The sequence below is a fragment of the Mobula birostris genome, chromosome 16, assembly GCF_030028105.1.
Source record: "Mobula birostris isolate sMobBir1 chromosome 16, sMobBir1.hap1, whole genome shotgun sequence".
Taxonomy (NCBI): domain Eukaryota; kingdom Metazoa; phylum Chordata; class Chondrichthyes; order Myliobatiformes; family Myliobatidae; genus Mobula; species Mobula birostris.
Window position 1 is genome coordinate 56,699,423 of NC_092385.1, and position 15,346 is coordinate 56,714,768.

The 15,346-nt window shown below is 43.6% G+C and overlaps 1 protein-coding gene across 1 annotated transcript in view; it reads right to left on the reverse strand.

Moving 5' to 3' along the window:
• The window catches only part of amt (aminomethyltransferase), a 56,608-nt gene that overhangs the window by 20,769 nt on the left and 20,493 nt on the right, over positions 1–15,346 (reverse strand). Inside the window, exons 4-6 of the mRNA XM_072280673.1 lie at positions 9,122–9,253; positions 8,771–8,849; positions 1,754–1,899 (exon numbers count right to left, since the gene is read on the reverse strand). Of these exons, the coding sequence (XP_072136774.1) occupies positions 1,754–1,899; positions 8,771–8,849; positions 9,122–9,253 (357 nt within the window). The remainder of the gene's footprint in view (positions 1–1,753; positions 1,900–8,770; positions 8,850–9,121; positions 9,254–15,346) is intronic.

Consider the following 15,346-nt stretch of genomic DNA (forward strand, 5'->3'; position numbering starts at 1 on the left):
GCCATTCTATTATGCTCTAACTTTTCTGCAACATCAATTTGCTGCCACAATGCTTGATTCCACTTTATTTCACACTGTTCCAATGCTGCAACAAGCAACTTCTTTCATCTCTTTTTTAGGATGTCACCTCGTCAACTCCCAATTTTGTGTTCATCCTCCCCACAACTGCATTGAACTACTGCAGTTAGGTGTCTACCTTACACAGGACTGTGGAACCAGGACCTACACATCCTTTCACGTATTCACAACTTCTGGAAAATTCCTCCTCCAAATCCTCTTCCTCAATCAGGTGTTGGGCTGCATTTACCTGGTTTCACTCTTTATCCACAAGATCATAAGACACAGGAGCAGAATTAGGCCATTTGGCCCATTGAGTCTGCTCGACCATTCGACCACAGCTGATATATTATTCCTTCTGCCTTCTCCCCGTACCTTTTGACACTATTAATCAAGAACCTATCAACTTCCACTTTAAATATACCTAATGGCTTGGCCTCCACAGCCACCTGTGGCAAAGAATTCCACAGATTTACCACCCTCTGGTTGAAGAAATCCCTCCTCATCTCCATATATCCAGTCGTAGGCAGAGGATTCTGAATAAAACAGATCTTCCCACTCCAGATCCACAAGATCCTCCCCAACACCCATCAGGAAAAATAATGCTGGTTGCAAATTTACTCAGTCTCTCTAAAGTACAGTCTGCTTGCACTTGGAGGAGTAGACGTTTCCACAAATAGTGAGAAAAATCAACTCTATTGCCTTGGCTGCTCATCATAAACTTTGTTCCAAACTACCGACTCCATTCACCCCTTGGTAACAGTCTTGAGGGTGGAACAGATAGTGGACATACCCAGATATGGCCATTGTCTGTTAGTAGTGAATGCAGCGTGCTGTCTACATTCATTTGTTAGACCCTGAGGTGGCCATCATCGGATTGTTTAGTTGACCTATGACTCTCCACCGTCCACTGTTTACAGTCCCCATCTAATTGCTTCGCCGTCCTATCACTGTCTACATTTATCGCTGTAATATTGTACATCTATAACCTCTGCTCATCAGATGAAACTTTCACCCACATCTTATTATCCCATGGCCTTGGCTGTTTCTACTGTGAGCTGTCCACCCTACAAACTTCAGCTCTGCTTCGCTTGTTGGAACATCCTTCAGTCCCTTAATCCCTCGGTGCATCTTTCTCATCATTAAAACTCTCCGTCCCTTTGGAAAGGGGTAGAAATGAGTCAAGGGCAGGGAAATGAGACAGGATATTTGTCTTTTCTCCTTGTGTGCCTCAGTACTAAATTTGGTCTGCTCATACTTTATGAGATGCCTAAAAGTTGCGCCATGTACAAAAACAGAACTATGGTGGTTGATGTACCAGAGTATCGAAATCAAAATCACTCCTTTCTCTGATGCCGATTCTAACTACCTTGATGATAATGAGACTATGAGACATAGAAATAGAATTTGGCCATTCGGTCCATCGAGTCTGCTCTACCATTTGATCATGGCTGATTTATATTTCTGTCAACCCCATTCTCCTACCTTCTCCCCACACAACCTTTCACACTCTTATTAGTCAAGATCCTTTAAATATACACAGCCATCCATGGTAATGAATTCCACAGATTCACCACTCTCTGGCTAAAGAAATTCTTCTCATCTCTGTTCTAAGGGGGATGTCCTTGTATATGCTAAATAAGAGAGACCTATCTGACCTGATTATTGGCACTTACTTCAGGAGAAGAGAACTTGCCTCAAACCCGTCCTCTCCAGTGTAGCCGCAACGGGTCACTCTGCAACCTTTGACTCCGAACACTGTCGTCACCGCGCTCCACATGAAGGACAGCTTGCTGAGGTCATCGGACACGCCCTCCTGCAACACCCTTGCTGCAGATGGACCTGCAGGGGGGGAAGGAGGTAAATAAAAGGTCCACGTTACCTAGAGAGTTGTGCTGTGCTCTGCAATGGGAAGAGGAGTCTGGATTTGTTTCAGCACAGCAAGATCCCAACAGAGTGGATGGGCAAAAGCAAATGCTGGGGTCCTAGAGGTGCTCCTGCATCTTGGTTTGGTCAATTCCATGCATGGGAACAGAGAATTTCCAACCAAATTCGGACTTATTTATCACTTGTACAGTACATCAAAACATGCAGTGAAATGCAAACATGAGTCAATCTGCAGATGCTGGAAATACAGAGCATCACACACACACAAAATGCTGGAGGATCTCAGCAGGTCAGGCAGCATCAATGGAAATGAATACACAGTCGCTGTTTCAGGCTGAGACCCTTCTTCTGGTTACCCAAAACTTTGACTGTTTACTCTTTTCCATAGATGCTGCCTAGCCCGCTGAGATCCTCCAACATTTTGTGTATGATATAGTGAAATGTATCACTTATGTTAACATCAATCTAGGGATGTGCCGAGGCAGACCGCAAGTGTCACCACAGATTCCAGAGGCAACACAACATGCTCGCAATGCTTGACAGAACAACACAGAACACAAAACACACAAAGCAACAATAGAAAAACAAGCCCCTTTCCTCCCTCCCATGGGGTAAGATGCTGGTCAGTCAAGGTTTGAGAAAGACAAAGGACAGCCTGATCATCTCTGACCAGAGAGCTAGGGAACAATGCTCCAGCTGCTGAGACCTGGATGTATAATCGTAGCTAACACTTCAGTACATTAATATAGCATGTTCCCACTGTTTGGTAGGGCTATCTTTATATGAGAACTCAACCCAAGGTCATGTCTGCCCTCTCGTCTGCACAGACAAAAAAATAATAATTCCACAGCACTATTTCAGTCACAAATTTGGCAGATGCAGGAATCTGGAGGAAATCTGCAGGTCAGGCAGCATCTGTGGAGGAAAATGACACTCAATGTTTCAGATTGAGACTTCATTTGACCTGAAATTCTCAACTTCTGGTAATTGTCCTTTCTCTTTCCCTTTGCGCCCCCCCCCCCCCACCAAATCCTCTCTCCTCCAGTATTCTTCCTTTCTCTTTGCTCCTCATCCAAACAGCCACCATCACCCTCTTTCATTCCTCTTCACCCCACTGGTTCCCCACCCCACTATTCTCCCTTTTATTCTTTGCTGCACCTTCCTCTCCCATCAGATTCCATCCTCTTCAACCCCTTGTCACTTCCAACCAACACTTTCCAGCCTCTGATGTCATCCCCACTCTCCCAACCACCTCCCTATCACCCAACTTCACCTGGATCTACCTACGACCAGCTACTCTTGATCTGCCCCTTCTTTCCACCTTTTTATACTGGTTTGAACTGTATGATTGTTATTTTTCTTGTTGTTTAACTTTTTTATGTTTGTTTGTATTTTTATATAATCACTTGTATGCTTATGTTTTCTTTAAAATGGTGGCAGTTGTGGGTACCACATTACTTGAATAGGGGTTATTTTATTGGTTAATTCACAATGAAATTTGAATGGATTGTCTATAAGAGGACTGGACCATGTTGGCTCGGACTCTTTGCTGTTCTTTTCCATGCCATACAGTTACTTCCCTTTTCCTCCTTCTTCCTCTCACCCTTTCCCCTCATTGCCTACGATCGTTTATTAATTGTTATAGGAATGAAATAAGTTTCATGCTTGACTTGCTTATTTAACATTATTTAGAGAGACAGTGCAGATTAAGCCTTTCCAACCCACCTATTTAACCCTAGCCTAATGGCAAGGCAATTTACAATGACCAGTTAATCTACCAACTGGTATGTCTTTGGAATCTGGGAGGAAACCAGAGCACCCGGAAGGAACCCACCCACTCATGGGAAGAACATACAAACTTCTTACAGACAGCATCGAAATTGAACTCCAAACTCTGATGCCTGAACTGTAATAGTGTCGTGCTAACCGCTACTGTGGACTTCTGAAGAACCTTGGCTCAAAAACATCAGGGTCCAACACTACTTCCAATCCTTCTTTCCAGTCAAGATGAAGGATCTCAACCAGAAAGATTTAGTTCCCTCTACAGATACTGCCTGACCTGATGAGTTCATCCAGTGCTTTGTGTTACTCCAGCCTACATGAGCACCACTGTAGCATAGTGGTAGGGCAACACTATTTACAGCTCAGGTCAAGGCAGTGGAGTTCAATTTCAGCATCCATTGTAAGGAGCTTGTACATTCCCCTCGTGAGCTGCATGGGCTTCTTCCGGGTGCTCCAGTTTTCCTTCACAGTCCAAAAACAAACCGGTTAGTGGGTTAATTGGTCTTTGCAAATTGTCCTGTGAATAGGCTAGGGTTAAATAGGCGAGCTGTTGAGCGGGACAGCTCGTTGGACCGAAGGGCCTGTTCCATGCTGTTATCTGTAAATAAATAAAATAAAAACTATTTCAACCTGATGGGACTCTCATCAGAGACATGCCAATATCAAGTCAGCATCGGTTGTCTTCAAAACAGATTACGTGGATACCACTTCTCTGTGGTGTTAAAATTATTTCCCAATTCCAACGGCGACAGCTCTTCAAATTCATTGACTGGAAACCATGTGGTCAGTTAAAGCTTGTGAAAGGCCCTATTTAATCACAGGGTCTTTCTACTGGGTCGTCCTATACTTCCTGATAATTAATCAATCATTAATAACGTTCAATCAAACTACATTTTGAATGGAAATTGTCTTACCAACATCACCGGAAGAAAGGCTGGTATGTCCTTTGTTGGATTGAGGTGTAGAATTATTATTTTTCTTGTAGTTTAACATTCCTATGCTTGCTTATATTTTTGTATAATCACTGATATACATGTAATTGTTCAGTGAGATTTTCAGTAATTATGATACAGTTGCTGAGCTCCTGTTCAATTAGAACTACCCTAAGCAGGAGAAAGCAGTGTGCCTCTTCCAGGGAGTGCAGTTGGATAAAAATCTTAACCGTCAAACTCTCAAGTCAAAGCCAGCAAACCAAGACTTGCTCGCTACACAGTTTGAAAACCATTTGTAACAACATCAGACCATAAAACGTAGGAGCCGAATTAAGCCATTCAGTCCATCGTCTTCTCCACCATTCCATCATGGCTGATTTATTATCCCTCTTAACCCCATCTTTCTGCCTATAATGCCCTTAGTAATCAAGAACGTATCAACATCCACTTGGCCTCCACAGCCATCTGTGGCAATGAATTCCATAGATTCACCACCTTTTGCCTAAATAATTCATCCTTATTTCTGTTGTAAAGGGACAACCTTCTATTCTGAGGCAGTGCCCTCTGGTCCTAGAATCTCCCACTATAGGAAACTTCGTCTCTACATCCACTCCGTCTAGGTATTTAAATATTTGATTCGTTTCTGCCCCCCCCCCAACCCCTATTCTTCTAAATTCCAGTGAGTACAGGCCCAGAGCCATCAAACGTCCCACATACATTAACACTCCCTTTCTCAAGATCATTCTCATGAACTTTCTCTGGACCTTCTTCACTGCTTGTGCATCCCTTCTTAGATGCAGGACCCAAAACTACTCGGCTCTCCAACTGCAGTCTAAATGCGTTATAAAGCCTCAGAATTACATCCTTCCTTTTATATTCTAGTCTCATGAAATTAATGCTAACATTGTACTTGCATTCCTTACTACCATTCAATCTGGAAGTTAAACTTTATGGAATTGTTGGACGTATTATCCTTAGGGAACCATCTGCATGCCACCTTGACTGAACAGAGGAGCACTTTTACCCACAGACTAAGACAACTGCACTGCTCCAAAGAGCACTATATGAGGTCATCCTTACCCTTGGCTATTAGGCTCTGTAATGAGTCAGCCTATAGCAGGGAAGAGATGACTGTTTGAGGTAACAGTTTTTATTCTTGCAACACACACAAAAAGTGCTGGTGAATGCAGCAGGTCAGGCAGCATCTATAGGAAGAGGTACAGTCAATGTTTCGGGCTGGGACCCTTCGTCAGGACTAACTGAAAGAAGAGATATTAAGAGATTTGTAAGTGGGAGGGGGAGGGGGGGATTCGAAATGATAGGAAAAGACAGGAGGAGAGGGGTGGATCTAAGAGCTGGAGAAGGGAAAGGATCATGGGACAGGAAGCCTGGGGAGAAAGAGAAGGCGGGAGGGAAGCCCGGAGGGTGGAGAGCAGGCAAGGAGTTATAGTGAGAGGGGGGGAGAGGGGGAGGAGGGGGAGGAGGGGGGAGGAGGGGGAGGAGTGGGGAGGGGGGAGGGGAGGGGGGAGGGAGTGGGGGAGGGAGGGGGAGGGGAGAGGGGGGGTGAAAAATAAAAAATATATTAGATAAATAAAGAAGGGATGGGGTGTGAAGGGGAGGAGGGGCATTAACGGAAGTCCTCCTGTCTGAGTTTTTATTCTTTCTTATTTCTCTTCTAATATTTGTATATAGGTGCACTTGTAATGCTGCTGTGGCACTGTAATTTTTTTGGAATCAATATAGTATCTATCTATTGTAATTACATGATTTAAAATGAAACATTGCAAGAGTGGCCTACCAGCGCCGGACCACTCAAGCTCAGTCCAGGCTCTGCATCTATACTGACAATTTTATTAATTGTACAGAGCTGATTTCAAACAACTGTGAGATCACTCTGCCAGGGTTTGACTTTGTGAGATCGGGGTCTGACTCTGTGTTTGTACAACTTATTTTAGCATTACACAGAGCTGACGATCTCTTTGCACTGCTGCTATCATTAATGATGGACACATAAGGCCAGAGAACAGAATCACATTGAGCAGTTAAACTGGCTTTTTTCTCCAGTAGCACTTACAGCCACAGAGATAGAACGTTTTGAGAGGCTGTCTGAGTGGCGACTTGGATCCGCTCCAATTTGCCTACTGGAGCAACAGGTCCACACAGGATACCATCTCATTGGCCATTCACACAACCCTGGAACATCTGGACAGCAAAGATGCATACATCAGGATGCTCTTTATCCACTTCAGAGCATTCATTACCATCATCCATCCCCTCAAATCTAATCAACAAGCTTCAAGACCTTAGCCTCAATATCTCCTTGTGTAATTGGGTACTGGATTTCCTCACTTGCAGACACCAGTCAGTTTGGATTGGTAAGAACATCTCCTCCACCACCTCCATCAGCACAGGTGCACCAAAGGGCTGTGTACTTAGCCCCCCCCCCCCACCCTACTTGCTTTACACCTATGGCTCTGCGGCTAGGTACAGCTCCAACACCATATTCAAGTTTGCTAATGACACTACCGGTGTGGGCTGTATCAAAGCTGGTGATGAATCAGCATACAAGGAGACAGAAAATTTGGCTGAGTGGTGTCACAACAACAACCTCTCAATGTCAGAAAAGACCAAGGAACTGATGGTCGTCTTCAAGAGAGAAAAACTAGAAGTCCATGAGCCAGTCATCGTCAGAGGATCAGACATGGACAGGGTCAGTAACTTTAAATTCCTGGGTGTTACTATCTCAGAGGACCTGTCCAGAACTTGTCATATAAACGTAATTGCAAAGAAAGCACAACAGTACCTCTACCTGCTTAGGAGTCTGCAGAGGTTCACCATGACATCAAAAGCTTTGACGAATTCTGTAGGCATGTACTGGAGAGTGTTTTGACTGGCTGCATCACGGCCTGGTATGGGAACACCAATGTCTCTGGCTGATCTTTCATTGATCCTATATAGTTATTGTTCTAGAGATTTGTTGTGTATGCCCACAGGAATATGAATCCCAAGTCGTATGTGGTGATATATACGTACTCTGATAATAAAATTTACTTTGAACAAATGCTGGCGGGAGTCAGCAGGTCAGGCACCATTCCTGATGAAGGGCCTCAGCCTAAATGTTGTTTTTTTTATTCCTTTCCATTGATACTGCCTGACGTGTTGAGTTCCTCAAGCATTTGTGTCTATTACTTTAGATATAAAGCATCTGCAGAATCTCTTCAGTTTATGGCTTTTCCTTCATGAAATGTTAACGTATATATATCCAAAAATGTTCCTGAATGAGATGTTAAACCAAGGCTCCATCTGCCCTCTTGGACGGACGCAAATATTCCAGAAACATTACTTCCAAGAATAAGGAACTAACCCATGTTGAAGCTATCAATCCCATCAATCCCTTTCTCACCACAAGTGCTGTCTGATAGGCTGTGCATTTTCAGAGTTTCCTGTTTTAATTTCATATTTTCAACATCGGCAAAATTTTGCTTTGGTTCCAAAGCAGATTATTTTGGCACTTTCCTCATTGCTGCTTATGGGCATGCACCGACTGTTCTACACTGTAATTGTGATCACATTTCAGAAAGTATTTAATTAGTTAGGAGGCATTCTGGAGTGGAGCAACCTACATACAACCATATTGATGTTTATCTTTAAATTATCAAAAAAAACCGCAACATACAATTCTGTGGCTCTCCTGCCACCATCTGTGAATTGGGGAATTGCGCTTGTCAAGAAATTTGAGAGTGCCAAGAGACCAGGATTCTTACTCAAAAAAAACAGGAGAGTCTGCAAATGATAGAAATCCAGAACACACACAAAATGCCAGAGGAACTCAGCAGGTCAGATGGCAACTAGGAGAGGAATCAACAGATGATATTTTAGGCCAAGACCAATCATCAGGACTGGTAAGGAAAGGGGAAGAAACTAGATTAAGAAGTGGGAGGTGGGGGGAGCCAGTAGGTGATACATGAAGCCAGGGGAAGGGAAAGTGATAATAAGAAGTCCTGAAATGTTTACATTTGGCTGTGATAGTCAGCATTAAAGAGAACCAATGCTTGGGGTAGGACCTTTACCAGACTAATGATGGCTCTGAAATAGCATTTGAATGCAGTCACCTTGCAGCGCGATCAATCCGGCCTCCAGAAACTCCAGGTCGGCATCATTCCCTGTAGCTTTGAACTGGGCTAGTTGCTCCTGGGAAAGAGAAGGAAGGTGATAAGCACAGGGCCACATATCAGGGCAAGGACAGCACACCAAATGACCCCATTGGCACCCTGGCAAAGTGACCTTAGAATGCATCTTCAGGTTTCAGAAAGGGTGAGAGAGCAATCTGTGAACATCTATAGACATTATTCCCAAAGTCCTGTTCACCTCACCCAACCAGATTCCGTACTGTGAAACAATGTACAACCTGTGTCTGACACTGAGATTCTGTATCCCTAACATGTGGAATAAAGTCAATGCACCTTCATGTGAGCAGAGTCCTTATCAGCACAGCCAGCATTTGAGACGATGTACAAATATCCACCTGATGTCCGGGTCACTATGACATCATCCATTATTCCTCCCTTGTCGTTGGTGAACAGCGACAGCGTGCCCTGAACAACAAGCAGTGAGAGATTAGTTTAATCTCTTATTTTTATAGAACTCTTTATAACTGTTGAACGTTGAGTCTTTCTGCACGTCGCGCCAACACAACACAGCAAATTCCTAATACATGTATCACGAATAAAGCTGATCCTTGAGAAGGAGCTCAGACCCAGCACCTACTAAACATAGCCAAATACTGTAGGTGAAACAAAAGCAAGCACCGCATGCACATGCACATACACACAGCCACAAATGTGCTCCCCCATGCCAAACTAACAATCAGCTCTATACTTCCGAGCTCATAACAGATGCTTTTTAGACTCAAGGATTTTACTTTTGTTATGTCTCTGTAGTTGGTGTGTGGAGCAACAAACAAACAGCTAGAGTAACTCAGCCGGTCAGGATGCATCTGTGCAAGGAAATGGGCAGCTATCATTCTAGGTTAAGATTCCTTATCTGAACAAAAGGATGCAGGTAGTCTTGACCCGAAACATTGACTGGTTGGTATGTGGGATGGGCTTTAGATATGTATAAAGTGCACGATGATTATTATAAGAAGCCAACTGACAAAAATTGTTCATTATAGCTGTTGAATTTCACAGAGGAGAAGCTGGCCACATTTCAGCAATCAAGACAATCACTGTCACGAGGCTACTTGGCTGTGGGGTATCATAATAAAATCCCGTGTGACATCAGCAGGAAATGAAGTACAAATGCAGCCATTAAATGCAGCTCCATCCCATCCTTATACCAATTGGGACATGCGTACCAGGTGCACGCTTGAGTAAACCTGAGATTGTCTGCCACACTCAGGTTGGTGACCACTAAAAACAGGCAGTGTCGGATACCCAGCCCACACAGCCCAAAATTGAATAATCAAAGCTTTATACAGTGCCTTGAAAAAGTATTCAGCCCCAACCCTTTGTTTACATAAATGAGTATTACAACCAGGAATTTGATCAAGTTAACTGAGAATTTTTATTTGGGAATCACATGCTGGTTTCTTGGCGAATGAATGCATCCATTCTTCAATTAAGTAGACATCCACTGCAAGCGTTTACTTCAGCCTTGCACCAAATTAGCTCCAAGCTTCAGTTAATTGAAGCTTGCCAACAAACTAACTGCAAACTAATGTGTCAAGATTCCAATGGATATTTTTTCAAAATTTCCTCTAATTGCCGGACTCACTGTGAACTACTATTCTGAGGATAATAGCAGTCCATTAGATCATCAACTTAATCTAGACAGAAAAAAGTGGCAGACTATTTAGTTAGAACTAGTTTAAAACCAATCATATTATAATTAGTTTTTGCTGTACTGCAGATCATGGTCTTTATTGGGGGCTTTGCCATAGCATGCTTGGTGGGTGGAAGGAGCTGATGCTTTTTTGTGGAACTAGGTGGGTGAGGATGGGGGAGGATCATTGCTTTGCTGCTGCTTGTGCATGGGAGGGGGGAGTAGGGAGGGGCTTTAGGGTTCTAACATTTTTACTATCACTCATTCTTTGGGGCACTCTTCTGTTTTCATGGATGTCTGCCAAGAGCAAGAATTTCAGGATGCATATTGCATACATTTCTCTGATATTAAATGGAACTACTGAACTATTGATTTCCCCATATTAATAAGTCTGATGGGGAAACACTATTTAAAGTAGTTATCATGAGCAAAACCCCAGACTGATTGATGTCTTTCCTCCCTAGCCCTGAACCAAACAGATATTATCAGCCTTGGTCAGATCAACTGCAACACAGGCCAGAGTTCAAACAACCCTCAAGATTAAAGTTCTGGTTGACACAGCTCTGCAGAAATTACGCTCAACACCACTGTCAGAGATTGTAATGGCTCAGAATCAGAATTATTATCACTGACAAATACAGTGGATTCTGGTTAATTGGACACATTAGGATCAGTACATTTTGGCCCAATGAATCAGCTGCCCCAATTAGCTGGAATTTCATGGAAATAGTTAAAAAGATACGAAAAAGACAAACTACCATTTAACTGAGTAACAAAAAATTATATTTAAATTAAATACAGAACAAATGAGAATACTTCCAATGCCACCACTATAAAACTGCGTATTCGTTCCTAATAGTCCTAAAAATTATATTTAAAAATTATATTTATATAGTCCTAAAAATTATATTTAAATTAAATTATATTCGTTCCTAATAGTCCTAAAAATTATATTGCCACCACTATAAAACTGCGTATTCGTTCCTAATAGTCATTGATGGAGGAATTCAACCAGTGTACAGTGCCATGTATGGGCTGTCCATGGAGAGGGTTGGCACCTCTCATGGGAGGACTTGTGACATCCATTCCAGGACAGCTTATTCACCCTTTGTCCCCAATGGACACTCAGCTCTCACCTGTGGCTCCAAGTAGCTGTTTGCATGCAACAGCTGCTACATCCCAGTAAACCACTGCAACAGATTGGCTAAACCAGGTGAGGGTAGCCAGCAGAATTCAAAACCCAGTGAGATAAGGACAAGCCTGTCCTAACATGTGAAGTCAGCTCCGGTGAAGTGGATGGATGAGACCAACAGCGAGATCCAACAGCCAGGATGGTGATTCTGCAACGCTTCGTGGCAAGCGTAAGTCATGATAAGGCACAAAAGTGACGATCATCCACTGCAACCAAGGAAGATCCCAGCTTGTGACGACTGCTCATCCCGCTGAACCCGAACTTTAAAGGCCGAGAGAGTGGAACTTTCCCAGTGCACAGCTTTTCCACTTTAAAAACTCTCCTGCACAGGTTTTACTGTCATCATTGGATACAACAAACAGCCAATATACACTTGTGGTCTTTTGATTGACTGTAACTGAACAAAATTACTGCAAGTAATAGACAGCCATCATACAATGCTTTTGTTTGTATCCGCCAAATCTTCATTTTCATTGTAACATTCAAGATGATTGTTGATATCTTCAAATTCTTTGCAGTTCTTAACTTGAAGGAGCGAAGTAATTTCACTTTCACTCCCGGCCATTTCCAGCATGAAAGCCTGACTGCTTGGCACCGTAGTAAGAAAGCAGTTCAGAATTGCCTTACATGTTATTACTCGCCAACTATCAGTGACAAAATTTACTGCTCTTTGAACACAAACACACACAACTGAAGCTATTTAAAAATGATTCGCTCCAAGTATGGGGTAGTGATTAATAGCCACACAAGTTCACGTGACTGATACTGGTTAGAAACAGTTCAGCAATAGTGTCACAATTAAGTGACATAGTGTCCCAAATAAACAACGGGAATCCTGGTTAGTTTTACCATTAGTATTTGTTCTTCAAGAGTTGTTCTAAATAAGCAACTGCCCTGATTTTGCGTTGTAAGGTAAAAACGATCATCTCAACCTTCAACGTAAGCACCACCCGCCTCTTGCCTCGATGCACAGAGTTGGCATCATAGGCAAGCAGATACGAGATCTCCATCCTGGGGATCCAAGAACACAGTCATGTACACCCTGACAGAGGTAGAGGGGATGCACCTCATCACCTGGTCTGCATGGACAGAGCTGACGATGATGTCAGCACAAGGTGGAGTAGGGCTGATGTTGAACCACAAGGCGAAGGACGCACTGAGGGGCGTAGTCTCAGTCAGTGACAGAATCCTTACTGCAGAATTTGACTGAAACCCGGCAAAGGAGAAGGAGGTGGAGGCCCTCTACAGTAAATTTCACGAAGCTGTCACTTCAATACCGGCACATAACTTCCTGGCTGTGCTCGGCGACTTTAATGCCCAGGTCGGACTGGAAGATGTTCCATACTCATACCAAGACTTTACCAACAGAAATGGACAATATCTAGTTAATTTCATCCAGGAACACAGTCTCATTGCTGCCAACACACAATTCAAGAAGTGAGCTGGTAAACTGTGGACATATGAAAACAGAGCCTCCATCTACAGGAAACAGCTCGATTACATCCTCTTAAGAACAAAATAGAGTAATTGTGTGATCAACACAGAAGCCTACAGTACCTTCAACTTGGTCAGTTCTGATCACAGAGTAGTGTCAATGCAAGTGAGACTGAGCCTGTGGCAACCCAAAGTCACAGGTCCCAAGGAGAACATAGACTGGAAGGCATTCTCCTCACAACCTGTTCTTCAAGCCCAGTACACAGTGGAGGTGAGAAATCGCTTCGGCCCACTGGAAAGGGGGGAGGAAGAGACTGCCACCGACCGCTATCAGCAGCTCATAGACGCACACACAGGTGCAACAAAGAGTTTGCCCACTGTGAAGCCAATCAAGAAGAGTTGGATCTCAAAACATCCTGACATCGTCTTAGAAGGAGCGAAATAGAAGAGCTAAGAGACAAGTTCAAGACAGCAAAGAAGAATCTTTTTGCCACCTAAGACCATCTGAAGGAAGAAGAACTAGCTGAGAGGATTACAGAGATAGGAGCTGTTAATGAAGACATGCAGCATGGAGAAGCATGGCACCTAGTCAATGAGATCAGTAGACAGAAGAAGTCCCCATTAGATCAAATAAGTGGTAAAACAGCACAGGACCATGTCCTGACATGGTTTACCCACTTTAAGAACCTGCTGGGAAGCCCTCCAATGATCACGGAAGAAGAAAAGGACATACCCATGATACCAACGCAAGTCAACATCGATGACGGCCCATTCACCATTGAGGAACTGAAGGAAGGCAAATATGCACTCAAATAGGGCAGGAGCGCTGGACCAGATGAGATACCACCAGATGTCCTGAAGAACTGCGACCTGGATGACATCTTGCTGGACATATGTAATACGGCACTGACAAAAGGCGACAAACCAGAACAGTGGTCACTCTCAAACATTATCCCAGTCCCCAAGTCTGGATCCCTCACAAAGACAGATATCTACCGCGGTATCAGTTGGACCTGCATCTTAACAAAGTTATAGAATCGGATGATCTTGAACAGGACTCGCACCGCCATTGCCCCTAAGCTAAGATTCAATCAGAATGGTTTTCGGCAGAAGCGCACAACAGTAATGCAAATACTTGCTCTTCGTAGGATCATCGAGGAAGTCAAGAAGAACAACCTACCAGCCGTGCTTACTTACATCAATTTTCGCAAAGCTTTTGACTCCATTCACCGAGGTAAAATGCTGAAGATCCTGAAAGCTTATGGAATACCAGACCGTCTACTGACAGCAATAGAGTCCAGCTATGCCAAAACCACGGCGAAAGTTGTATCACCAGAGAAACAGCAGTGTTCGAGCTCCTAGCTGGAGTGCTGCAAGGAGACACTCTGGCACCCTACATCTTTATAGTCGTCCTTGATTACGCTCTGCATCAAGCTACCAAAGATCATGACAAGCTTGGTTTTACCATAAAACCAGGGCGAACCAAAACGGTCAGACCAGTTACACTCACAGATCTTGATTTTGCAGATGACATAGTCCTGCTCTCTGACCAGATGGAGGAAGCACAGCAGCTACTGACAAAAGTGGAAAATGAGTGCAATAAAGTTGGACTTCACCTAAATGCTAAAAAGAGAGTACGTGGCGTTTAACCGCAACGAAGGTACTCTCAAGACCGTAGAGAATGATACCATTAAGAAAGTCTTTGACTACAAGTACCTCGGGTCAAGAATGATGAGTTCGGAGAAGGACATAAAGATATGGAAGGCACTGGCGTGGAGGGCTATGAACGACATGAAGGAAATCTGGAAGTCAAACCTGACCAGAGGGCTTAAAAAGAGGATTTTCATAACAGTCATAGGGTCCATTCTCACGTACGGATGCAAGACGTGGACATTCACCAAGACTATGTGAAAGTCTCTAGATGGTTGCTATACACGAATGCTCCGGATGGCTCTTGATGTGATTTGGCAACAGCACATGATGTACGTTGAGCTCTATAAGATCCTACCGATGCTCTCCACTAAAATCGAAGCGAGAAGACTGCAACTAGCGAGGCATTGATGAGGGAGAGGGAGAAGTGGAGAGTCCATCATCGTGCCCGACGCCGGCCCCGTAGGCCTGAGTCGACATTGTAGTAGTAGTGCTGATTAACCAATGTCCCAATTAGCTGGAATCCACTGTAATTGTGAAATTTGTTGTAATGCAGTAGCAATACTATGCAATACATAAAATACTATAT